At 40.9% G+C, this 27,157-nt stretch overlaps 1 protein-coding gene across 1 annotated transcript in view; it reads right to left on the bottom strand.

Moving 5' to 3' along the window:
* The window catches only part of COL22A1 (collagen type XXII alpha 1 chain), a 236,856-nt gene that overhangs the window by 143,428 nt on the left and 66,271 nt on the right, over positions 1-27,157 (bottom strand). The window contains exon 4 of the mRNA XM_042466288.1: positions 8,882-8,956. Coding sequence (XP_042322222.1) covers positions 8,882-8,956 — 75 coding nt within the window. The remainder of the gene's footprint in view (positions 1-8,881; positions 8,957-27,157) is intronic.

Genomic DNA, 27,157 nt, shown 5'->3' on the forward strand with positions numbered 1-27,157 from the left:
TGCTGGAAGGCTATCAATTCACCAGCCTCATCCAAAGATCACTGAATATGCAAATAGGTTCCTATTTTATACAGGTTCAGCACCAACTATATTCAATGTTTTCTAAGGCTACCATTTCGTAGTGAACAAATTCCATCCTAATCAACACAGTGGAAGGTGCTTTGGTTCTCTTCCAAATTTGTAATTGCATTTATAGGTAGGTCATGGTGATTGCCTTGCAGTTATTTCTTTGTTTCTTTTTCCCTTTTCTTTGCTCCATTTTTAACTAGGAAATGTAATAAGGCATTTATTGCTGCCCAATGCCCTATGGCTTCACCCCATGAAAGGTCGTAGGAACCACTTTAATGGATTTTTTATTTCTGACATATTGCCATTGTTCACCAACTGCACTTGGAGAACATGTTATTGTCAATATATTATTAAGCACTATTTTGAAAAATCCCTACTGGCCCCAGTTCAAAAGAGCAATATGCCTTGACTGTAGAACTGTAGGCAACATATATCAGGAGGAAATAGTTATTTGCTTGGTCTCCAAACCATGGTGTCATGAACAAAGAACTGGAGAAAGAGTTGGATTTGATGAGACCAAAAGCTTCACAGCTCATAGAAAAGTTAATTGGGTAAAGAACTACTTCCAATTCATCAAGCAGAGAGAATCGGAAGGAAGCATTCATTGTAGGAATTGATACATTATAGACAAACCCATTAATCTAATTCAGCTCCATCAACAGTTGGAATTAGAAATGGGCATCCATAGTAACAAAGGCAACAAAACCCATCATGTGATTTTTAGCAATTTTTCTTCTATCAGGAAAAGGGAACAGTCCCTACATCCACCCCAAAGAAAAATAATATGTTTTCAGAATGGTTAACTCTTAAAGTACTCTTTGGAGACATAGCCATGTTAATCTGGAATATCAGTATGCAAAGGGATCTTGTAGCACCTTTGAGACTAACTGTGTAGGAGAAGTCATAGCATAAGCTTTCATAGGCTTGGCCTATGCATGGAGCGAATGATGCCCAGAAAGGTTTATGTATCTGAGGCAGTAGACTAAGGCTGCTGTTATTTTGCATACGTAAAAACAATAGTGATTTCTGATTGCATCAGTGAGCTAATGAATCCAGGGCTTCCTCCTCTGCTTCCTTTGTCTCAAGAACACATGAATTCTATTAATATAAACAAAGTTAAAGGCTCTATGACCAAAAGTCTACATCAGGGAGATAGAGTGCAACCCACTCACAGAGCTGCATGATGAATCAGTTACAACACTGCACTACTAAATATGCAAATACATGTGAAATGAATAATTGCAGTGTACAATGTACAATGCCCCATACAAAATGCATGTATCTACAAGTGTCATGCAATGCACACTAGCATCACATGTGCAATGGCATTGCATGGACAACTCCACTTCCCCAGCCTTCAACTGACTTCCAAATCAGGCAATACTAATACTAACACTATTGCTAATATTAATAATAATAACACCCTAAGTACCTCTCCCCGTGGCAGGGAAAAACAACAAATAAACAATGCAAAACATCAATTAAAATATGCAGCAGTTTAAAAGGACAAATAAGACATACATACTCTAATATAATCCACATTTAAAATTCATCATTTAAAAATCATCTGAATAAAGCCTGCATGTTCAGCTGCTTCTGTAGGGGAACATGCACATAAACAAGTCACTACCAGGTGCCAGTCAACAGTTAAGATGACTGAATAGGAGCTCAAAGTATTTATTCAAAAGGAGCCTCACATAGAGGCTTATCTGATGGTTCTGCCATCCACCTTCAGATGCATGTTTTGCCAGGAAACATCGCACCCTGCTCTGTGAAGCCATTGGTATGTTACAGAACCCTTTCACCATGTATGTGTAGGCTATTCTGCTTTACAAGGGAGATTAGCAAAGGAGACTTTGTGACTGAATGCTTCCAGCACAGAGTGCAAAACAAGGGCAGAATTAATGTCGATTGAAGGTGGTGGAACAATAAGGAGAGAACAGATGTGGGCAGGAGTACAGCTTGGCTTTAATGTGCCTCTCCCCTTTGAGGATCAACAGTCCACTTAGCCCTCTTCAAGATACATATAACACTGTGAGAATGTTATAATTAGGTAGTGAGTCACAGGCATCTTTGGAATCCCATCTTCTCCTTTGCCAACCACAGGCCAACAGAGAGAGGCTCAGGCAACGATCAGCAACAGCAGCCATCTCTGTTTGTAATTCTAGGCTATTAGGTTTTGCAGATTGCTCCAGTATGATTGGGTGCAAGGCTCACACTGTCCCACAAAAGTTAAAAATAAGCAGAGAAGACTCATGGCAGGGAATTTACTTCCTTGTTTGTCTTCCTAGTGGAAAAGGGGAACTAAGACTCTATAAAAACCCTCTATTTTCTTTTATTTTCTTTTTTCCTATAAACCTATAGAACATATGGAGCATAAGCTGACCCACTTTAATATCTGTTTACAGTGAAAACGAGAAAATCAAAGGACAATCTACACTTTAAAGGAAATTCCTTTTCTTCCATGCTATCTTTCAGTGACTATGGCGCTTTACAGAGCGCCCAAAATGGGTGCTCTGCTGGCACCGCCGGTTGCTGCATCCGGGAACCACAGCGGTCAAACTGCGCAGTTCCTGGATGCACCAAAAAGAAGCCTCAAAAAGTGGCTTCTTTTTGGGCCCTGGAAGTGGCGCCGCAAGTGGCCAATGGCGCACTTGCGATGTCACTTATGTTGCAGGACGTGCAGACTCTATGCATCCGCAATGTCAAGATGGCGACGCCCATGTAGAACGGGCACCGCCATTTTGTACATCCCCAGGGCGTACTAGGGTTAGGGGCGTGCGTAAAGCACGCCCTTTCCTAACCCTAGTACGTCCTGGGGACGTACTTTACACCCATGCAGAACGGGCCTATGACAAGGTGTTTTCACACACACACACACACACACACACACACACACACACACACACATAATTTCCTTTCTCCCAGAAAGGGACCCAACGTGGCTCACAAATAAAACCATTTTAAAACTTTGCAAGAAAAAGAAAAAAACAATGAAAATTAACTAGCTAAAAAATGAAGTGTAAAATGTACAGTGTGCCCACGTCATACATGGTCACCTTTTACACAGCTGCAAGATGGAAGTATCAATGGCGCACACACCACCACATGTCATGTACAAGCCCCATTATTTTCAATGGGGTTCAAGCATATGTGCTATTTGCCTTACGCAGAGGGGTCCAGAATGGATTCCCCATGTAAGGCAAGGGCCACTGCATAAACATGCACAAGTTAAAAACATAACTAATATATACACCCCTTATACATGTTTTAATTTTAATTTTGTTTTACTTTTAGTTTTCATTTTGAATTTTGTAAACAGTTGATATTGATTTATCTACTTGCAACCTGAGATTACATGATAAAATGGTGGGATAAAAATGTTTTGATAGATAAATAAATAAAGTATCCAAACTGGAACTGTTTTGCCGAACCCAGTGCTCTAATGACTATTCTACACTGCCCTTTCTGCCACATACTGACTCCAGATAATTTATTCCATTGTGGAAGAAATCATGACAGAAACATGGGGCACTGCAGGATGTAGGAATATTTGATATCTATATTAAGTTCAGTGCAGCAAGGCAATATGAGCTTGTGCTAGAAAACAAGAGAAATTACATGAGATGCCCATTACATTTATTGCCTCAGGAAATCTATCTTATGATAGCACAGGAGATAGCTCAAAGAAGTTGACCTAAGAGGAGCCCTGAAAAGCTAGCAGCCATTGTTGGGGTTGGAGTCCTATGGATGCCCCATCCTAGAAAAAGTGAACTAAGGGACTGACTAACTTCTTGAGAGAAGGGGGAACTGACCTCTGCAAATAAGAAGGAAGCAAAAGCTTTAATACATAGAGGAAAGAAAGATGCACAGACCTAAAAACAATGGGCAGACATTGAAGCTTACTTCATGCATGTTAATTCAGCTTATCTCTACCTGGTTTAAAATTTAGTTCAGGAGGCATCCTAATGTTATCAGATGGTTTTTACCACCGAATTTGCAGCCCAAATACAGCCCAGGTCCATCTGCATTTCCAGAGCTGCTCTTTGCAGCTCTTTATGGATCTGGGAGTTTTCCGAGTTAAGAAAATGGCCACCGGAGCAGTTCTGGAAGTGGGGATGGATCTGGGCTGTATTAGGGCAACAAATTCAGTGATAAAAACCATCTGATAGCATCAGGATGCTGCCTGAATAAAATTTAAACTGGGTAGAGGTAAGCTGAATTAACATGCATGCAATTATTGCCATTATCTAGACTTTGATCCCTCACTAATCATTTTATACAAGTCTTGATGCCTGTTTGCTTCTAACACAGGGGTGGGGTAAATGCACAGGGAATAGAAGTTGATTTTTGCCATTATTCCCTCCTGGGATGCACTCCCACTTCCTGGTCAACAAATTGGTCTAATTTTCAGTCAATTTCAGTAATTTTCCACCATGATTTGGGGGTAGATAAATGAAACCAGTGTGTTTGATTATGTTTTGGAGATGTTTGGGGACTTTAAAAAAAAATAACAAAAAAATGAGGTGTAGATGACATATATGGCCCACAGTTCACACTTTCAATCTAAGCAATTAAAAAAAAGGATTAATAACCGAATTAGCATTACTACACCAGTGTCCTTACATCCTAGTTGTTTAAATGTGATTTAATTTTCCTTTATTTCTTTACACTTTTGGTATTGTGAAGACATCCTGTTTGAAATTAATAACAGCAATAAGAATTGTATTACCAAAGAAAAGAAAAGAAGAGAAAAGAAAAGAATGCACACACAAAAAAATCAGGCGAGAGCTATTTTCCATCACATTTCACCCGTTCCCAGCATTTCAGCCTGAGACACAACTCTCTTTTACTATGCTTGTTAAACTGTGATGGGAAGGCTGTGTGTATTGGATCGAAACCACCAGAGTATGTGATAGGTACCGAGAGATTCCTCCATGATGCTTTGTAATTAACACCACCAATTCAAATGTGAGGTTATGAAGGCTCTATTTGTGTGCCATGATATTTATATATCTGCAATAAACCAATAATAAAAGAAACTTCTGAGAATACTGTTTCCATTTGCCTCCGCTTCATCTTCATTATTTTCTCCTTCTCTGGTAAACAGCAAGCTCCAGAAAATATTATACATTACTTTACTTTACTACACTAACACTGCTCTCATCTTAAAAATTATACCTTTTCTCTACAGCGCTGTCTTTTGAGACTAAATAAAAGCCAAATTTAGGATCATTGTCTTCTCGCCAAATTCCCTCTGCTTAAACCTTTGTTTCCCCTAATCCCCTTTGTGTGTGTATGCGTGTGTGTATGTTCCTACATCTCTCAGCATTTTCCCCTTAGTTTATCTTGAGAGAGAAGAAACTCTAATACACTTACATTTTCATTTTGGGAATGAAAAATCTATTGAGTTTGTGGCATACATGAAAAAAGAAATTGCGTGTAGAAAAGTGCCTCCAGGTGTCAAATAACCTGTGTTTGTGTGTTTATGAAGTCAAAACTTTGTGTACCTGAGGAACCAAACTTCTTCTACATTACATAGATATAGAATCATAGACTCATAGAATTGGAAGGAACCCCACAGACCATTGAGTCCAGCCCCCTGTTAAATGCAGGAATGTTAGCTCCATTCCAGCCTCTTTTTGAAGAAATCCAGAGAAGGTGACTCCACTATCATTCAAAGAAATTAGTTCTATTGTTGAATAGCTCTTATTGTCAAGAAGTGACTTTTTTTTTAAATTTTTTATTATTAAAAGAATACACAATTGTACACAATTACAACAACATTCAAAACAATGACAAAAACATACATATAAACCATACACAATACATACCTAAATATCAACGCATACAAACTTACTCCAAACACACCTCATTCATATATATCCAACTTATGCAATAATATTGTAATCCGTTATATTATTCCAAATGAAGAGTAACCTTCAAACTCACTTCACTCCTTTCCCTTTCTATTGATCTACTACCACTTCTCTTCTTCCTTCCCTCTATTCACTTCTCACACATACCCTCTCCCAGTCCTATCTTATCTATCCACTCTAGTCTACCTACACATACCTTCCTCACCTACTTAACCTTCTAGTTCTTCCCTATCATCCCCTTATTACTCTTCATTAAATAAATACAAACCACTCTCTCCCTCACTTCATCCTAACATTCTTTCCATTTTGACTTCCTCCTACCTATACTAAATTTACATTACATATGACTTTCTGGTACTAACGTTGTCACAAGTGGATCCGATTTCCCTTATCTATCAAAATTCTTCACATATATATATGTCACCTAGCGAGCCTGAGCATTCATAGATTTAAAGGAGATCACCGCTATTTCGCCCCATTGCCTCTCTAAAAACTGAGTCACCTTTCCCCATTCTTCCCTAACCTGTTCTATACCATTTTCTCTTATCGTTTGAGTTAAATTGTCCATTGAAATAGCTTCATACACTTTACTTATCCAATCTTCTAACCCTGGGATCTCATCATTTTTCCATTTTTGGGCAAAGCATATTCTAGCAGTGGCTGTTAGGTAGTAAAGAATTTTCTTATCAGGACCCTTAATCTGATCATCAAAAATACCTAACAGATAAGTCTCCGGTTTCAATTGTATCTTTTCCCCCAACATATTCCCAATTTGGTTATTTATCATACTCCAAAAATTTTTAGCTTTTTTACACGTCCACCAGCAGTGGTAGAAAGTTCCAATATCTTTCTTACACTTCCAGCATAGATTGTTTTTGACCTTGTAGATTTTTGCAATTTTTACTGGCGTTATATACCAATGAAAAAATAATTTGTAGAAGTTTTCTCTTAAACTTTGAGAAACTGTGAGTTCATAGTTGTTTTTCCATGCTCTTTCCCATTGCAGCATTTCAATTGGATGACCTATTTCCCGTGCCCACTTGATCATGTCTTCCTTCACTACTTCTTGTTCCATTTCGTAGGACAACAACAATTTGTAAATCTTTCCAACTGCTTTCTCATGTTCTTCTAATAATAATTTCCCCAGTTCTAAATTTCCTTGGGAACTTGTTACCTTTTGTTCTTTCATATCCTGTTTGTATCTCATAACAATCTGGTTATATGCAAACCAATTAATTTGCCAGCCTTCCTCCTTAAGCTTCTCTAGGGATTTTAAACACATTTTAAACACATTTAAAATGGGTAAAATGTGTAAGAAGTGACTTTTAATGTTCAGTTGAAATCTACTGTCCTTTAACTAAGACATGGCCCTCCTGTCTGGAGTTGCAGAGAACAAGCCTGTACCCTCCTCTGTAATACCCCTTGGAATATTTAAAGTGCACAATCATGACATCCCTCATTCTTCTTTTCACCAGGTTGAACATGCCCAGCTCCTTCAAGCTTTTCCTCATAAGTGTTCTCCATACCACTTATTACCTTTGATGACTTTCTTTGAGCTTGCCTATGTGTCTGCATGTGTTGTGTGCCTTCAAGTCATTACTGATGTATGGCAACCCTGAGGTGAATCTATAACAGAGGTTTCTTGACAGAATTTGTTCCAAGAGGGCTTGTATTTGCCTTCCTCTGAGACTTAGGCCCAGTACAGACTGGTGCTTTGCACTGGCCTTGGCCCAAAATAGGAGTGAGCAGGGGCTGAGCACCTACATGCTCAGAAGCCCTACTGTGCACCCCAGGTGCCATCATTGTGTGCCCCTGTACCAACAGGGCATGCCATGATGACATCTGCATGGCGCAGCACCCAAACAGCAATGATGGACATCATCATTGGACACAAGCGAGCCAATGGCATCCTGCGCATGGCCTAAGAAGAAACCGCAGGGAGCTGGTTCTTTTTATAACTCCTGGAGGCTGTGCCATTTGGTTGGTGCAGTCTCCATCCAGGGCAGAAAAGGGCAGCATCTTGCCCCTCCTTTCTGCCAGTATGTATCCCCCCTAAGAGAGTGTGACTTGACCAAGGTGGATTTCCATGACTGAGTGTGAACTGAGACCCTGGTCTTCAGAGTCCAATCCTCAAACTGCTAGACCATGATGGCTCTCAGCATCCACCCTAAAATGAGATATGCATAAGTGAAAACAGTACTCCAGATGAGACCTGACAAGAGCAGAATATAGTGGGACTATTACTTTCCCTGTCTGCAGGGACCAGAATACTCCAGGAGCAGTTGAAATTGCCCTGATGTCCCCTCTCCCATTACTTGGCACTCTAGAGTGACAGCAGGCAGATGTTTACACATGCATCCTACTGTGTCAGCCACAGTCATTTCTGTCACCACTATCACAGGTCACTTCCTTTGAGGCCAAAAACCAAGACTCCCAGCATCAGTCACATGGCTGTAGTTCATTCTGATCACAGAGGAATTGACTTGTGGTGGCAGGTGACACAGCAGAAGGCATTTGTGTACAGCTGCCTGCTGTCACTCTGGAGGGCTCTGGCTCTTGTGGGAAGATCTGGAGCAAAAGGTGACTTTTTAAAATTTGGTTTGGGGGGGGGGGATAGGTTTAGTGTTCAGCTGGCCATCTGCCAAAACAAAAATCTGCTAAACAAAAATCTGTTGATCTATACCACTTTATCCTCTGTGGAAAAAACAGATACTCAGTGGCACCACACAGTATTCCCACCTTTGCTTGAAACAGTTACTTTTTACTATTGTAAGAATGCACACACATTCCATTTTCCCCTTGGAAACAATGACTTTTTCTGATCTGACTCAGATGACATTTGCCATTTACTACAATCCCTGCTATGAAGGACAGACTTAGTTAAAGATATCCCATATTATGACAGCATCTAATTCCAAACAGCATCCCATTACCTGGAATATCATCTGTTTCTCCATTGGTGTGTTTGAATCTATCTCCTTCCACATGGACACTTGGACACAGCACATCTGAGGAGAGAAAAAAGGAGTGCATTTCAGTTTAAAATCATATCATTATTTTGACCTTAATTGGAAAAGTGTGCTTGAATATATTGCACTACCAGAGTCTGGACAGGGTAAAGTCGAAGTTAAGAACATTACATTTCTGCTAATTACATTTAAAAAAGAAAAATCTGAATAGATCAAACCAAAGACTTATTTAGTCCAGTGATCTGTTCACACATTGGCCTACAACATTTCTATGAGAATTCCACAAGCAGGACATGATGCAACTGGCCCCTCTTTTTCTACTCCTCAGCAACTGGTTTAGAAAGACATACAGTCTGTGACACTGAACATGATACATACCCAGTCCTCCATGAATTCATCTAACCCCCCTTTAAAGCTGTTAAACTTGATAGCTTTGTGCTGTGTGAAGCACCAGTTCCTTTCATTATATTGGACAAAACTGAAGATCTTAGAGTTGAATGATTGTAAGATAACATTCTTGTAGCTTCTGCTATGGCCTTCCCCTCCCGATGTACAGTATGTGCAATTACAAGATAAAGTCTTGGGATGACACCTTAGTGATATGTCTAGCAATGAAGCCATTGATTTGTAGTCCTGGTCTGGGTAACAATCTGTGACTTGTGTTGGCAATATCAGAAACTTTGACACTGTGCTGTGTTGTAACCATTTATTTGGTGATCAGTAGGGAACCCATAGGTATCTATTAATGGCTGTTAGACGTAAAAGGTAAGTTGAACACTCTAGATTCAGAAAGACATGCTAGGAAGCAAACATTAAGGTACATGCTCTATTTATATTGTTTTTGTTGTGTACCTTCAAGTGATTTCTAACTTGTGAGAACCTTAAGGCAAACATTTCATGAAGTTTTCTTGGACACATTTGTTCAGAGGGAGTTTGTCATTCTCTTCCTTTGAGGCTGAGATGGTGTGATTTGCTCAAAGTCACCCCCCATCATCATCATCATCAAAGTGGGTATACATGGCTGGGGTGAGATTATCAGATCCTGGTATCCTGGAGTCATAGTTCAACATTCAAATCACCCACTATGCTGTGTTAGCTCTGCTCCATACACAAGCTTTCTTCCATGTCTGTCTGGCCACTAACCTCAGCAAGAATTTTGAGCCAGCTAACATTTCATCTGATTAAGAAATACAAAATATTACATTTCTATTTTTTATTTGTTTTTTAAAAATGCATATTTTAACCTACACACAATTTTCTATCTTTTTCTCATTTCCCAGCAACCACGGAATCTTTATATTGTATTATTAAACCAACAGCTAGCTAATTTTACACTTTTAAACAAAAGTGACAGTGGCTGAAGAGCATGAATGAACGATGAAAGACAACACATGTCCTAACTATGGAGCTGTATAGTCTTCCCCTAAGGAGTGGTCTGCAGCCACCCCTTTTAGCACCAGATTGGGGCCGTGGCAACTGCACACCGTAGCTGCATCTTGCCTTTCCGTGGTACAAAAAGGAGCCCCCCAAAGCGGCTCCTTTCCACACCACAGATAAGGTGCCATAGCCATCGGTGCCATGGCTTTTCAGTGCTCCTTTGATGCTGTGTCATATAGACACAGCATCAGAGGAGCGTCCACTGTGTACTGTGGTGCGTGATGTCACGCTGGCCTGGGGACTGAGTTGGAGCATGCATTGTATGGACATCACACCCCAGCTCTGCCCCTAGGCCAGCCTTAATGGCTGCTCTGTACAGCCTCTATGTGCTCATCTGTACTTTAAAGATTCTGCTTTATTTTCAGAAGCTTTAATGAATAATCTCTGAATAAAAACACATAAAGCACAAGCTAGTTTAGTCCATTTCTTGATCAATCAGGTCATTTTTTTATGAGTGCACCAATCAAGTTCAAATGCAAAAGAAACCACATTCCATATTTATGGAATAATCCTAATCTGAACATTCTGAAGCAACTCTTTTTATGGAAGCAGCTGGGAAAGTGTGGGATTTATAAATTAGATCAATTAATAAGTTTGGATGGAGAATTCTAGCTATTGTCAACATTACTATTACCCCACGGCAAATCTCTAAAAACTCTGTTGTCCATATTTCCATTTTGGTTAGCTCTGTATGCTCTGTCCATGTGAATTGTTATTTTGTGTGTGTGATAGCACTCTGAATTTTCCTAAATAAAACCTTCTTAATTCACATAAGACCTGCAATTCCCCTCAGTTTGTACTCGTAAAAACTGGCACACACATTCCAAAGATTACTGAAGCTTCTTGCAAAAGTGAATTCATCAAAATTTGAAGTAATACTGATAGTTGGTGGGGATCTCCCATTCCCCATCACCCATTCTTTGGATTACACTATCCAAGCTGTGCATGAATATAACATATAGATGTCAATTTTGCTGACCTTTTTTCTTTTCTTGCTTTCTTTTTCTTTCTTTTTTCTCTTTTTTTGAAAGGAAAATAGTTATATGAATGCTCATATTTACATCCTAGGTTTCTTTTCCTCTTTTCCTCTGCTTTTTGTCTCTTTTTTAGTTTCAATATATCTCCAAGTTTAGAGTGTAAGCAGCAATATAAAAGAATAATGAACAGACTATTCCAGTTCCACATTCTCAACATCAACATTTTCCCATACCTCCTCCACACTCTTTATCATACCTGATGCTACGATCTCCAACAGAATCTATTGGGACAGATTTCTTTCTTTTATGCATTTCTCTTTTCTTAGCAAAGAGCCTTTGCTCAACAAAGATATATGCCAAGCAATAAAATCACACCACCAAGACAGATTCCAACAGCAAAGGTCACTGGCTGCGGATATCCAGACATCAGGAAAGCCATTATAAAGTGGGCCAACTGGATGTTTGGAAGCAGCTGTTGATAAATCACTTCTATTATCAGAATAGCTCCAGGCGTTTCATTAGCATATGGGAAGCTTGTCACCAAATTATATCGTTATTGTGGGTGGTTGAATGCAGCTTCAGGCTGCATAACACAATGCTCTTGAAGCATTTCCTCAAATGGGAGAAAGAAATGGTACAGGTGCCAACTTTGTCAACAAAAATTCCCAAAGTAGAAATATTTATTACTGTACTTGCTTGATAGGTTATGATATTCACGCACATTGCTCTGTAGAAGGGTTACACAACCTTTTCCACTACATGGGCTGCAGTTTGTATTATCAAGGGGTGGGACACTTTTTCATAGATACATATGAACAAATGCACATGCACACATGTCCTCTACTTCATTCCCCAGCAATCTAGACTGAAAACTGTGTTTATCAGCTTCTAACACTAGTACTTTTCAAAGAAGTAACCACGTTAGTCTGTTGCAGAATAAAAAAGGGAAAAAAGAAGGGGGGGAGGAGGGAAGAAGTAGAAAGAAATCTGCTTGTTTATTTATTACTGCTTATTTATTTTCAGATGCAATATAGAGCGAGTAGTCACTCATTCTCCAATGGGATATGTGCCATCCCATATCAGCAATGCTGCTCTACATTCTACATTGGACAAACAGGACTTTCTCTGCACTAGAGGATTAATGGACACAATCATGACATTAGAAATTGCAATAACCAAAAACCAGCTTCAGAGCACTGCAGTCTTCCTGGACATACAATATGGGATTACCAGGTTACTGTCCTTGAACAAAGAGATTACAAACAAAGGTTTAAAAAGAAGATGCTGAAATGAATTATATTTACAAATTCTGATACTTTATAATTGATGTCACTCTCTTGAATTTCCAGTGAGTCACTAGAGATTTTCAGGCTGATTCCAGTTCTCTTTTTCTGGTTGGGTGCAGCTTGGAGGCCTTCTGTCTCCATCCCCTTTCCAGTAAACAGCATTATACCCTGAATGCTAGGAGGGTGCCATGGGAAGGAGTTGGTTACGGCACAAAGTGTTGTTGAATACCTTCTTCCACAATGTCCGAGCAAGGAAATGTGTGTGCATCACCCCAGGTTATGCATGACCCCAACATGATTCCAGCCACTAGTGAACAAGGAACACCTGTGTCTACTTCTGATATGTGGCCGGCCAGTGCCTTCAAGATATCTTGTAATATAGCTGAACTGTCAACAAAGAACTTTGCTTTGGGCAAGGAAACCACCCTATACTGACTTGTGGATTTTGGAGGTTTTCAGCCAAAAATAAATTTCCCAAACTCTTGCCAATCCCTTTTCCTGACCTCATCAATAGGTGGATGGTGTGTGTGTGTGGTTGCATCCACACTGCAGAAATAATCCACTTTGACACCACTTTAACTGACATGGCTCAATACTATGGAATTATGGGAACTGTAGCTTGTTGTGGCACCGCAGTAGAGCTTTGAGACCCAATTTTGGACGGAAAGAAGGAAACAGCAACAGCAGCAATAACAATAACAACAGAGGTAGTGTTTATAGACTATTACAAATATAAAGTGGATGGTAAGCAGGGGCACCAGTCAAATCAAAACTGTGTTAGGACCTCAAAGTTCTCTGCTCTCTGGGGGCAGGGGAGGCCAGGGAAATTTATCCCATGATGACATCATTTTACCAAATCTCCTGAGCAATAGGAAAAATTCCCCAACAGTTTCTCTGTAGTGGGATTCAGTGATGGTGTTAGGACACTTTATTTCTGTTTTGATGTATTTATGACAACAGCAATAATTGTACTGGAAACCTGTCCACCAATCTGAACCTCACGCACACACACACATAGTGTGCTGGATATAGCATCATTCTGGGGCTTTGTGGGAAGACACTGGCAGGTGCTGCATGAAATACAAAGTGTGTGTGTGGGGGGGGAGAAAATAGTCAGATACAATTTTGCAAATTGGACTTCTTATGGGGGTGAAAAAAAGAGGAAAATCAGAAATGTGCCTCCTGAGGGGAGGGATGGTTTGTGAAAAATGTTGCTTCCACACTAATACAAATCAATGCAATCTTAACTAACATGGGAAAAAATATATGAGGCAGGTCCCTCCCTCTCTCTCTCTCTTGATGGATTACAGTTTCTTCTTCATTTGTTCCTAAATGTTCTTAGGATGTCTAGATGAGATCACCTTCAGAGCTTCCATGTATTTTATGGGATTGTTTACAGCCACTTTCTTTGACCCTTTGCTGAAAGGCAATCTTTAGAATGGGATCTATCACCAAAACAGACAACATACTTTTGGGATGACTCACCAACTGTGCTGGAGGAAGCCACAGAAAGGAGGCTAGGAATCCAGCACAAATAGCCAGAAAACATCATAAAATACCCCAAAGTGAACATCAGATCAACGCACTACTGACAGGCTCTTTCCTCCTTCTAACCTTTCGATTTTAGTTTCCTTCCAGTGTTTGCATCATTTTCCTCTAATAAGAACTTCATTTCCTAAGGGTTGTTCAAGACAGTTCGGGCTGCCATGTTCCATATGGAACATGACTTGAGTCCCATTAAAGTCTAGCTCAGAGACACTGATTTGCATCCCTTTACAATGTAATTCAAGCTTTATGTTTGGGGGCATGCTTGCATCACTTAGTCCAATATTCTCTGCAGAAAACATGAGACGTTAAGGAGGGGAAAATGCCTATCCAAATATCTAAGGTCACGTATGATGGCAACAGTTCCTTGGTGATCATCTCCAGGGTGCTTGCTGAACTAAACATCCCCATCACAGTTTGGGTGGAAACAAAGGCAAGTACAAACACATGCATGCTCCATGCTTGAAGAAGGCATCTATTGGACTTTCAGTTTTCACTTCTTAGTATCTCGTGATTTTAAACTGGAAGTTTTATATTTCTCTGTTAAAATCCATACTGGCAAATTGTGACTACCAGAAACTGTGAAGAATCAAAGACTTCCTTGCTTATCACAGGACTGTTTACCAAGAGTGTAGCTATGGAAAGGGGAGAGAAAATGGGGACATTGCCTCCCCCCATAATTATTCTCTTCCCCCGCACCTGAAATTTCCCTTCAATCCCTATATTTCTAGCATTGCAGTAATTTGAAATGAAAATAAAAGTTAAGCCAAACATGTAGCATTACAAAAAATTAAAAACAATAAAAATTAAGCATCATCATTGTTAAAAACAGTTGAAAATATATTTTAAAACCCGGCCATGTAATGCTCCTCCCACAGACATATATAAGCAAAGACTCTGCCCACCATTATTTTATTATTGTATTATTGTTTTTAGGTTTTATCGTTTGTAATTTAAATGGATATAATTGTTTAATCTTTTTTAAGGGGGAATTGTATATATTGTATTTTTAAAGGTTGTACGCCACTTTGATTGTGGTAACAAAAAGCAGGATATGAATTAAAGTTTTGTTATTTATTTATTTATTTATTATAAAACATAATTGAAAAGATTGGTGCCTTCAGGTACCCTACTTGAGGTAAAACAAGTAAGAAGCAGAAGGCCCATTACAAACAGGCACCCTAGTACGCCCCCAACCCTAATACATGCTTGGCGCATCCAAAATGGTGGCACCCATTCTAGATGGGCACCGCCATTATGACGTCATGAACGCACTACCTCCACTGCGGATGTGATATCTTTGTGCCGCGCGAGGGCGCATAGAGCGCCCTTTCTGCGGCACATGAAAGAGCTCTGAAATGGAGCTCCTTCCACGGTTTGCGTCGCTGGCACAGCCTTTAGACAGCTGCGCCAGCGACGCAAGGGAGAAAGGGGCCAAGCGGCCCCTTTCTCCTCCTCCCTGCCGCCACTGGGTGTCCTTGGGGCTTGAAGCCCCAAGGACACCCCTTTCCTTTTGCCGCTTCCCCACTGCCTGGAAAGTGGCGGATCGGGGCCTCGGAGGCTGCCGTTCTGGCAGCTGAGGCCCTGATCAGTCTGTAACCTGCCAAACTATTATGCTTGAATAAGACTTTCTAAATGAGAAATGATTTTAAAATGAGAAAGGAAGAACAGCAGAAGGGAACATGGGGACTTGACAGACCATCCCAAAAGGGCAGGTTGGAGGCTCCCGTTTTTGATCCTGAGGGATGCTACAGCAGCCAAACGGTGTGGCCTCCCTCTACACCAAAAAGAACCCGCTAAAAGTACTTTCTTTTTGGTGCATGGGGCAGACGCGTATCGATGACGCATGTGCAGCACAACAATGTGCAGACACTGCACCACATTTGCATCATGATGGTGGCCCCCCATATGGACAGGAGACCACCATGATGGCGGTGGCATTACGTACTAGTATTCGGGAGCCTGCAGTCACTCTGCAGTCCTGAACCCTAGTTTTGGCTCCAGGGTGCCAGAAAGCAACCATTTTTACTGGGCTATAGTTACTATGATACACCAACATATAGCAATGAAGCTTTTGCATTGATTAGATCCAACAAACCTTTTGTTGTCTATACTGAGTCATAAAAAAATATTAAATTTGGAGTTTCTGCACAGACACTTAGGTGGGAAGTAGTTCCTGATAACTGTGGAAGTGAGGTGATGAGGAAAGGTGAAACATGAATCCTAAGTGGCCCAGTGTTACTTTTTATATTCCTGCATGTTTTGACTGAACTTTGCTACCTCAGACCAACTTAGCCCACACAACAATTGAGATTTCCAATCTAGGCAACAACAATGGATGTTTTGATTTTAGGATTTTGGACATTTCTGGGGGAAAGTAGCAGTGGTGGTGGTAGTAGTAGTAGTTAACTGCCTGGCAACCTAGTGAATGAGACATCTCCAAGACTCCCTATCCTCCACTGCACTACGTAGGCTCTGAAAGTTCAGACTCATGATGACCTCCTTGATTGAATCTACTCATCTGATGTGTGGTTTTCCTCTTTCTGCTGCCTTCTACCTTGGATGGTTGAATCCATGGATGCAGAATCCATGGTTATGGAGAGTCAACTGTAGTAAGCAATGGCATTTAAAAATTGAGAAAAATGTCCACAGCAATGGAATTTATTTAAATACAGCCTTACTCAACCTTAAATAAGTAGAGTAATGTGGATCTTGATGCAGATGTCTTCACCCTTCATTACAATTACATACTACATAATAAGTCTAGTTTCCTAACTGTGTCATATTTTAATGAGGGTACAAATGTGTCACCATTGCCACACCTAAAAAGAAACCCTAAGATGCTGAAACTAAGACAGTTTACACAAAACTGCACCTAAATGGGACACATTTCTTTTCCATCCAACATGGATTGAAACTCCTAATGCCAAGAGAAACAAGCCAACACCCTCACTAGCCAGCACTGAATCAAGGAATTCAATTTGTTCTCCTCCCAGCTGGCCTTCAAAAGACCCAGCACCAAAACAGATTGAATAAAATGAAAGGTGATTAAAAACAAACGATCAGAAACAGAGAGAGGTGGGGATGAAGCCATCCCCATGGGAACATATAGACCCCTAATACATTGGGCACTGAAGCTTGCAATATTCATCCCAAGATCTTGCACCCTTTAATTTCCGTCTGACACCATCTCCCCCCTATTGTCTTTGATATACAGTAATTCATGGTTTTAATAGTTTATTATATGTTTTTAATCTAGTTTGAATTTACTTTTTTAATATGTATTTTAGATGTGAATTTTTAATTGTTCTTATTGTCTGTTTTTAACGATATTGTACACCGCTTTGATCGTAGGAAAAGCGGTTAACAAATAGACAATTTATAATTTAATTTATTATTATTAATTAACTGGAAGAATTGCTCATGTGCTTGGTTGGATTATTGTTGTTGTGTATGCATTGAAGTAATTTCCAATTTATGGTGGCCCTAAGGCAACCCTATCATGTGGTTTTCTTGGAAAGATTTGTTCAGAAGAGGTCTACTATTGCCTTCCTCCAAAACTGAGAGTGTGTGACTTGTCCAAAATCACCCATTGGGTTTCCATGGCTGAGTGGGTTTCAAACCCTTGTCTCCAGAGTCATAATTCAACATTCAAACCACTGCACCATGCTGGCTGGATTATTAGGAGAAACCAATTGATGCTGGAGAATGATGTGCTTTGTTGTCTGTGATGTTCCTCCTAGGTATAACTAGTACTTTCTCTCTAGTTTTTGCATGACAGTTTCTCCATCGTCTGCCTGAGGAGCCACTTCAGGGATGACCCATTATTCAGTGGTAGAGTTTATGCTTTGTATGCAGAATGTTCAAGTTCAGTCAAGACAGCCCCAATTAAATGGATCTCTGATGGCATACAGCGATAGCTATGAATGCCCCAAGTAAATGGTCTGCTAGGTAGACAATGTTGTGTCAAATGAACCAATGTGGTGTATTTGCTATAAGCAAACTTCACATGTTCATACTTTTCGAAAAAGCTGCTTTACATCTTTGCACTTTTGGATGAGTTACACTCTCTCAGTCCCAAAAAACCCTATAATAGGTTTGCCTCATGATTGCTGTAAGTCAGAAATTACTTAAAGGCACACAAGAATAACAAACTCTGCTCAAGCACAGTAGTGAATTTCTACAGCTCCAGAGACTAGAACAAAAAGCAATAGATTCATATAATCATAGAACCATGGAATCATAGGGCTGGTATACACCAGCATAAAGCACTGTGTTCCCGGTGATACTAGGTTTAGGGAGCACTCACCAAACGCACGCTCTCTAACCCTAGAATGTATGGGGGGTGCCATCATTATGCGGCACAGTCCACATGGTGTGCGTAACAATGATGTCAGGCATGCGCCACATCCAAATGGCGCAGCACATGCGTGACATGTCCGTGACACCCCAGGCCACTTACAGCACCTTGTGACGGCATGGAAAACAACTCCAAAACGGAGCTCCTTTTGGGCCCCCGCATCGTTGGTGCTCAAGAGGAGAAAGGGATGTCCGCCATGGCCCCTTTCTCCTCTGCATGAAGAGAAAGAGGCCATGGCAGACGCCCCTTTCTCCTCTCTAGCACCAGGGTGCCATTGGCACCTAAGGCACAAGGGCACCCCTTTTCCAGGCCAAACAAAAGCGGCATTTTGGTCTGGAAAAATGGTGGATTGGGACCACAGAGTTGCCAGTGAGGCTGCCCTGGCCCCAATCCAGCAGCAAAAGGGGTGGGTGCAGGCCACCCCTTTGGGGTGATCTCTACCACACCATAGATACAGAAGAAACCATCAGAATTATAGAGATAGAGGAAACCTTCTGCCTTGCAGGAACACACAATTAAAGCACTCCCTGCAACAGTCAGTCATCCAGCCTCGGTTTAAAAACCTCCAGACTCCACCACACTCCAATGTAGCACATTCCACTGTTGAACAACTCTTACCATCAGAACTATTCTTAATATTTAGACGGAATTTTTTTCCCTATAGTTTGAATCGATCCTCAATATGACATCCCTTTCATATCACCTCTTAATCTTTTCTTCCCCAGGCTAAACATACCCAGCTTCTTAAGATGCCCCTCATAGGGCATGGTTTCCAAATCGTTCACCATTTTGATCACCTTCTTTTGGACACACTCCAGCTTTTTAATATCTCTCTTGAATTGTAGTGCCCAGAACTGGACACATTATTCCCAGTGAGGACCAAAGCTGAATAAAGTGGCCCTTGATCTAAACACTAGAAGAGTTATAGAAGACACTAGAAGAGTTATGCAAAAGAAATGAGAAAATGATTGATACATGGAATGTGGAATCGTATGAAGACACCCCCCCCCCCCAAATGAAGTAGAATCTACAATAAGAGAAATTGGGAAAAACAAATTCCCAGGAACAGATGATATTACAATTAAACTAATTCAGTGCACAAATAGCTTTCAGAAACGACACACTTTTCAAATGTATTGTCAGAGCTTCAGGTGGGGAATGCTTAAAGAACTCTTTGCTTCCTTTGAGAATGAAATTAATGAGGACTTGCATCCCTATTGTCTACATTAGATGTGCATTTTCAACAACGTTTCAATCAAGATGATAACCCTGTGATTCCTACACTGTTCATCCACCTCAAAATTTTCTTGTCACCATCTTTGCCTGATGAAGAAACGAATGGACTACTGAAGCTAAAGTAAAGATACCTTTCCCATGGCCCAATAAAGGTATCATCACAACCTGTACTATACATTACACATATGATGAATAGCTGTAGAGGCCCATTCATTCTACACAGTGTTATGATATCATTGCCATTGCTATGAAACCTTGTAGTTTGTAGTTTGGGGAGTCACTAGAAAACTTTGGTTGAGAATGCTTAATACCTCACTCTAAATTGCAAATCCCATGGTTCTATAGGGTGAGGCCATGGCAAGTGAAATCATAACATTGTAATTGTATAATGTGAAAGGTTCCCCTTGTAAAAAGAACAAACCCATGCAAAATAAAACAAAACAGCATCCCTGATGCTCCTAAAAGTTAAACAAAACAGAGTCCAAACCTCAAATCAGTTTTAAGTAACAAAGCAAAACAACTAAGCTAATGTTAAATAAATAAAGAAAGGAGGTATGAAAACATTCATGCTGGCCTAAAACTTGCTTGTGTTTTATGGCTGCTTCATCTGCTGCAAATTATAGGTAACAGACAAACAATTATGGTGACTGAGTGTCTTCTTATAAAATCAAAGCCTGTAAGTTTCACAGCTCAACCTCTTGTGTCTTTCAAACTGACTGCCAATCGGGCAGCACATCAATCAGTGCCAGCTGGAGCTCCGGTTTAAGTGCTATTTCCAGAGGCAAAATTAGAGGAGAGGCAGGCGGACAGCTGCTGTTCTCATTTGGCTTCTGCCTTCAGACCAGGTCCCAGGCGAAACTGAGCCCTAAACAAAAGGTTGGGATTAATGCTACAGTGCTTGGGGAGGAGACCAGATCTGCAGTATGCATCATTGACTGCAAGGATCAAACACCTCTGGATTTGAGCTCTCGTTCTAAAACAACTTGAAGACTTGGCAAATTAAAAATCAAATGAAAAGGTGCTTCACAGAGTTGGGTGAAATCAATCTGCCCCTGCTTCTTTTCTGACTACAGTACTTAATTCATGTTCATCTGAACACCGGTTAGAAGAAGGCTTTAAAAATACCAATGGTCTGACACTTGTTGGGCTTTTAATTACTGAACGCCCCTCTTCAGCATTTCATAATAGCTTTCCCCTTTCTTTGTGGATTTTATTGGATGGTCTCCAGTTTGAGTTCTTTTTGTCATGCTGATGTGTGGCTCACTTTCTTATGTTTTACAGATACTGGTACAAATGAACCAACCAGCCAGAATGCTATTGTTTAGTCTCAACAGAGCATATTAGTTGAATCAATTGCTGAATGGCAAGTCTCTGTAAGGTTCAGGCCTATCTATCTATCTATCTATCTATCTATCTATCTATCTATCTATCTATCTATCTATCGTATTTGTGTGTGTGCGTGTGTGCATGTGTATATGATTTTGTATATAAGTAATGCATGCATGTAATATGTATTATATATATGAAACAGAATATGCAATACATATTCATATGCACTGGAGTCCCCCATTCTGTCTTGACAATGGTTTTATAAGAGCTTGAAAAAGTTACATCTTTGGACTAGTTCCAAGAATCTGCCCCACTAACATGGCCACTCCCACAATCTGGCCATGATGGTGGGGAGGATTCTGGAACATGAAGCCCTTTGATCATCTAAACCATTTCATCAATCCCAATCATCTCCCATTCATCACTGAGACCAGAAGAAGGAACATTATAGCTTAACTCACAGAAATGAATGGCAGTCCCTCATTTACATGATTGGAAACAAAGCAATAAACTCAGGAAAAAAATCAGGACTATACCTATTCCTGGTGAATCTACATTCATCTCTGACAATGGGGACATAGCCTACACACCATAAAGTGGAGAATGGCCATGTGGGGAGGCTTCTGGGGTTTTACAGTAACTTGTGGAGTGGAGCTTTGTATGCTGCAGAGGGAGGAAGGGAATACCAGCACCCCCCCTCCCCCAGCATCTGAAAAAGTACATCCATAAGATGTAAACATGGCAGTTAAAGCATAATCATAGTGCTATAACTTTATTGCATGAATGGATCAGAGGACTGGGCAGCTGTTGTAGCCCCAAGGGCTAATTATTTGCCGCTGGGACCCTTCAGGACCCACGGGTGTTTGTTTGTTTGTTTGTTTTTGGAAAATAGATGTTTTCAGTATGAAAGGGCCTCCAAATTCTTCTTAGAACCCTCATTATCTTCCATTTCCTACCAGTATTCTGCCAAAATCCCTCCCAATTATTTTGTCCAAATAGGCTGTTCTTATTTGCTGTCAAGTTCACTTCAAGGTATGGAAAACTTCTCTAGGAGACATCCACAAGAGCCCCAGTCATCAACTTTCCTGCTTAGGTCTTCCAGACTTTGTTGATTGAATCAAACTACCTGTATTGTGCTCCTCCTCTTTTCCTACTGCCTTCTCCTTTACCTAGCATTTTTGTCTTTTTCCAATGAGTCATGTCATCTCATGATATGGCCAATTACACCAGCTTCAGATTAGTCATGTTGGCTTCTAATGAGAGTTTAGACTTAATTTCCATCAAGATACATGCCTTTGTATTTATTTATTTATTTTTTTAGCTGTCCATAGTAACCATACAACTTTTCTCCAGCACCAGTTTCCAAATGAGACTCAACAAAGTTATTTCTAAAATGGGTGAGCCCCCCTCCTCGTGTTAAGTTAATCAAGTTTTTCCCATCCATGTGCTATTTTCCCAACTGTTGCTCTGGAACTCTTTGCCAGGAAAAGCAGCACTTTTAAAGGGTATGTGTCAGTCATAGCTGACAGGAAGTCCATGTGTTTTATACTTGGCTGTATGTTCTCAGTTACATAATGTCAAACCAAAATTGTCCCAAGCAGCTGCTGTTTCTCATCTCTAGCTGATTTAATCTAGTAGAGTAAATTTGTCTTAGATGAAGAAGTACAGCAGGCCTTGGTATTCACTGCGGTTTGGTTCTAGGACCCCCTGTAGATATCAAAATCCATGCATGCTCAAGTCCCATTATATATAAGGCATAGTAAAATTATGTCCCTTAAATGAAATAGCAAAATCAAGGTTTTCTTTTTGGAATGTTAAAAGAATATTTAAATGGCATGGATAATTGAATCCATGGATGCAAAATCAGTGGTTACAGAGGGCTAACTGTAGTGAGCAGTGGCACTTAAGAGGTCAAGGAAAATGTCCACCTCAATGGAATGTGTTTAATTCCAGCCCTACTCAATCCTAAAAAAGTATATCTTTTTGGAGATGTCTGGGGATACACAGGGCCAATTCTAACTGTGGGGTTCAACGTTAGTGAACCAGTGAATCCCCCCAAGTTTTAGTCCTAACCTATTTCGGTTAGCACCTTGGCTGGCTCCTTTAAATTTGGGGCAACAATTCAGGACAGATTCACAGCTCTATTAACATGGAAGCTACTAGCTTCCAAGCCATTGTTACATATAGCTGCATGGTCTCCTCATGTTCTCAAGCATGCCCTCTTCATGTGGAGGACAGGCAACTGGTGATTTCATAAGTGCTTCACAATATGCAGTTTATTATCAAATAAGCAGAGTATAGAGCACACAGTAGATGCTTCTGAAAAGTACCAGGTATTCTGCCACACCTTAATGGCCATAAAGAGATGTTTCCGAGAATACTTTTAGTTCACTTTGTTTCTTCCAAACCAGAATCTAGAGTATGAATCCTTGATGGTAAGAGCAGTTTGACAATAGGATAGACTTCCCCAGAACATAGTGGACTCTCCATCTTTAAACAGAGGTTGGATGGCCATATCTTGAGAGTGCTTTAGTTTGTATTCCAGTACAGAGGGTGGTTGGACTAAGTGGAAGTTATAGTTCAAATTTTGTGATTCTTTGTCCACTGCACCATAAATATCCAATTGTTTTCTACTGTTTTCTCTCACACACATCATGCATGCAGAGAAAATACACTCTCTCCTCTCACATCTCTTTGTGCATCGCTTTTCCAATCTTCCAAGCCAATGACAGCTGGTGGTTTCCATGTCAGTAGGGAAAGAATCCACTCCAAATTTTAATCTGAATTTCACAGCATGCAATTATAACACTGTTATTCTGCTTTGACCACCGTACTTCCATCCTCTGGAATCCTGCAGTTTGTAGTTTGGTGAGATACTAGATTGCTCTGTTTGAGAATTCTAGATATCTCTCCCTAGATAACAAACCTCAAGATTCAGTGGGATGTTGCAATAGAAGTTAAAGTGGAATTTAGCGATCTAATTGTGCCGTACGGATGGATGAATCTGACAGTTTGATTTTTTTCCCCTCACCTTCTTTCTTTCTCTGGGTGCATCTACACTGCAGAAATAATGCAGCTTGACACCACTTTAACTGCCATGACTCCATCCTATAAAATTCTGGGATTTGTAGTTTTGTGAGGCACCAGCATGCTTTGGCAGAGAAGTCTTAAGAACTTAAAAACTACAAATCCCAAGATTCCATAGGATGAAGCTGCAGCACCTAATGTCATGTCAAACTGTATTATTTCTATGGTATAGTATAACCTCCCCTCTCTCTACATACATACATACAAGCATATAATATCAAGTCATGTTGATCCAATTTGGTAAATGCTTATCAAAATCAAACTGAAATTAAATCCTCAACTATCCTCCACTACCTTTCAGCAGTTTGTAATCAAACTGCTCAGATAATGATTTATGGGTCACTTAGTGAAAACAAAAGTACACAAAAGCATTCATATTTTCATCCATAAAATTTTGCACAGTTCTCTGTCTTGTAGTAGTTGAATACAAGATCTAAAACTGTTTCCTCTGCAGCTGAAAATCCTAGCCTTCTATATTAAGCTGGCATTATCTTTTCAAATTTACCTTAGCTTTCACAGCTTTCAAGAACACGTACGGCTCCATCTATCAAAGACTCCTCTAGGAATGGTTTGTAATAAACGTGGAACACATGTAGCTGTCAGGCTTTACAAGAATAAACTATGGGTAGTTGCAAGAAAAATCTATGAGGACAAGAGTGATAGTTGAGAGACAGAGAGATTACAGATGGATTTCTCCCACCACCACTCATCATTATAATCCAGAATTCATTGTTTTAATAATAAAACAATCAGGATTGCTATCTTGCCTATAGACTATACTGTGATCACAGTTGAGTTTGCCAAGTCAACTACATCCTATTCATTCAAATTTTAGAGCTAAATAAAACACCAGAGGGTAGGCCCTTGTGTTGACACAGAAGTGAGCCAGGCAAGGGTTGGGAGGGAGGCAGAATTACCTTCAACTCAACCAAATGTGGAAATGATCGGAAAGGTAATCTGGGTAAGTGGGCTGAGATTGGGTGTTTCCTTCATAGAAATGCTAGATGGATAGCCTCCTTAATATCCTTCCATAGGCAGGTGAAGACATTTTGTTTGTTTCAGAAAGACTTTCATAACTGACTGCACTTGGGGAAAGGGCATTTCATAGCAGGCATTTGTTGCTTTTGAACGAATACATTTGCAAACTGTTCTACAATTCTATTAATAATTGAATTGCATTTTAAATTTGTGTAGATTTTTAGTTATGTGAACTTCTCCCTATATTTTTTGTAAGCTGTCTTGAGTCCCAAGACAGGTGGGTGGGAGAAGAAAATTAATAAATAAATGAGCTAGCATGGCATAGTGGTTTGTGTGATGGACTAGGACTCTGGAAGACCAGGTTTTGAATTTCTGCATGGCCATGGAAACCCACCAAGTGACCTCAGGCAAACCACGCTCTCTCAGCCTCATATGAAGGCTGAGATGTCTAAAGACATCTTGCCAAGAAAACCTTGTGATAAATTCACCTTAGAGTCACCATAATTTTTTGGGGGAAAATAAATAAATAATAATAATAAAATCTTTATTTGTATCCCGCCCTTCCAAAAGATCAGGGCGGCTTACAGTGGTGCAACGAGTGCAAACAAAATACAAGAGTTAAAAACATGTAAACAACAGTAACAATAGTCTAAAAATAACAATAAAAGCCCCTTAGCCCAACCTCATGGCCACGGAAGAGGAGGGAGGCCCACAGGATATTTAATCGGGGAATGCCTGCTTGAATAGGAAGGTTTTGAGGTCCTTCCTAAATTGGGCCAGGGTGGTAGATGAGCGGAGCTCGGTGGGCAGCGTGTTCCAAAGGGCTGGGGCAGCTGTGGAAAAGGCCCTTCTCGAAGTGGAAGCTAACCTGGCCCCAGGCACCTTCAGCAATTGCTGCCCGGATGTTCTGAGGGTGCGAGGCGGATTGTACGGGGAGAGGCGGTCCTTTAGGTATCCTGGGCCCAAGCCATTTAGGGCTTTATAGGTAATAACCAACGCCTTATATTGGGCTCGGAAGCGAATAGGCAGCCAGTGCAGATCTTTGAGCACAGGTGTTATGTGGCTGGTCCTGGATACGCCAGTGACCAGCCTGGCTGCCATGTTCTGTACCATTTGGAGCTTCTGAGTTTGGTATAAGGGTTGCCCCATGTAGAGTACATTGCAGAAATCCAGTCTCGAAGTTACCAGAGCATGTACAACAGTTTCTAGGTCCCTCTGGTCCAGGTATGGGCGCAGCTGGCGAATCAGCCGAAGCTGGTAACAAGTGCTCTTGACCGTCGCGTTCACCTGAGCAGTCAAGTGAAGCGACGAGTCAAGAAGCACCCCCAGACTGCGCACGGAGTCCTTCACAGGGAGCGTGACCCCGTTCAGGACAGGTGGAACCACCGCCATTCCTGGACCAGGGGAACCTATCACTAGTACCTCCGTTTTCTCTGGATTCAATTTGAGTCGGTTTTCCCTCATCCAGCCCATTACTGACTCCAGACAGGCCACGAGAGGAGAGACGCCATCCCCAGTCACTACATCAGTTGGAGACATAGAGAAAATGATTTGGGTGTCATCAGCGTACTGATAACCCCGCGCCCCATGTCTCCGGATGATCTCTCCCAGCGGTTTCATGTAAATGTTAAATAGCATGGGAGACAGAATGGCTCCTTGAGGGACCCCAGTTTTAAGGGCCCGCTCGCTGGAGCACACGTCTCCCAGCTGCACCATCTGGGACCTCCCGGAGAGGTAGGAACGGAACCACTGGAGCGCAGTGCCCCCGATTCCCACCTCAACCAGGCGCCCCAGAAGGATACCATGGTCTATGGTATCGAAAGCCGCTGAGATGTCCAAGAGCACCAGCAGGGACACGCTTCCCCTGTCAATGCTCAGACGGAGATCATCGACCAAGGCGACCATGGCCGTCTCAACCCCGTGACCCGCCCGAAAGCCAGTTTGAAATGGGTCCAGATAATCCGTTTCATCCAAGACCGCCTGAAGCTGGATCGCAATCGCCCTC

This window comes from Sceloporus undulatus, chromosome 4, assembly GCF_019175285.1.
Source record: "Sceloporus undulatus isolate JIND9_A2432 ecotype Alabama chromosome 4, SceUnd_v1.1, whole genome shotgun sequence".
NCBI lineage: Eukaryota > Metazoa > Chordata > Lepidosauria > Squamata > Phrynosomatidae > Sceloporus > Sceloporus undulatus.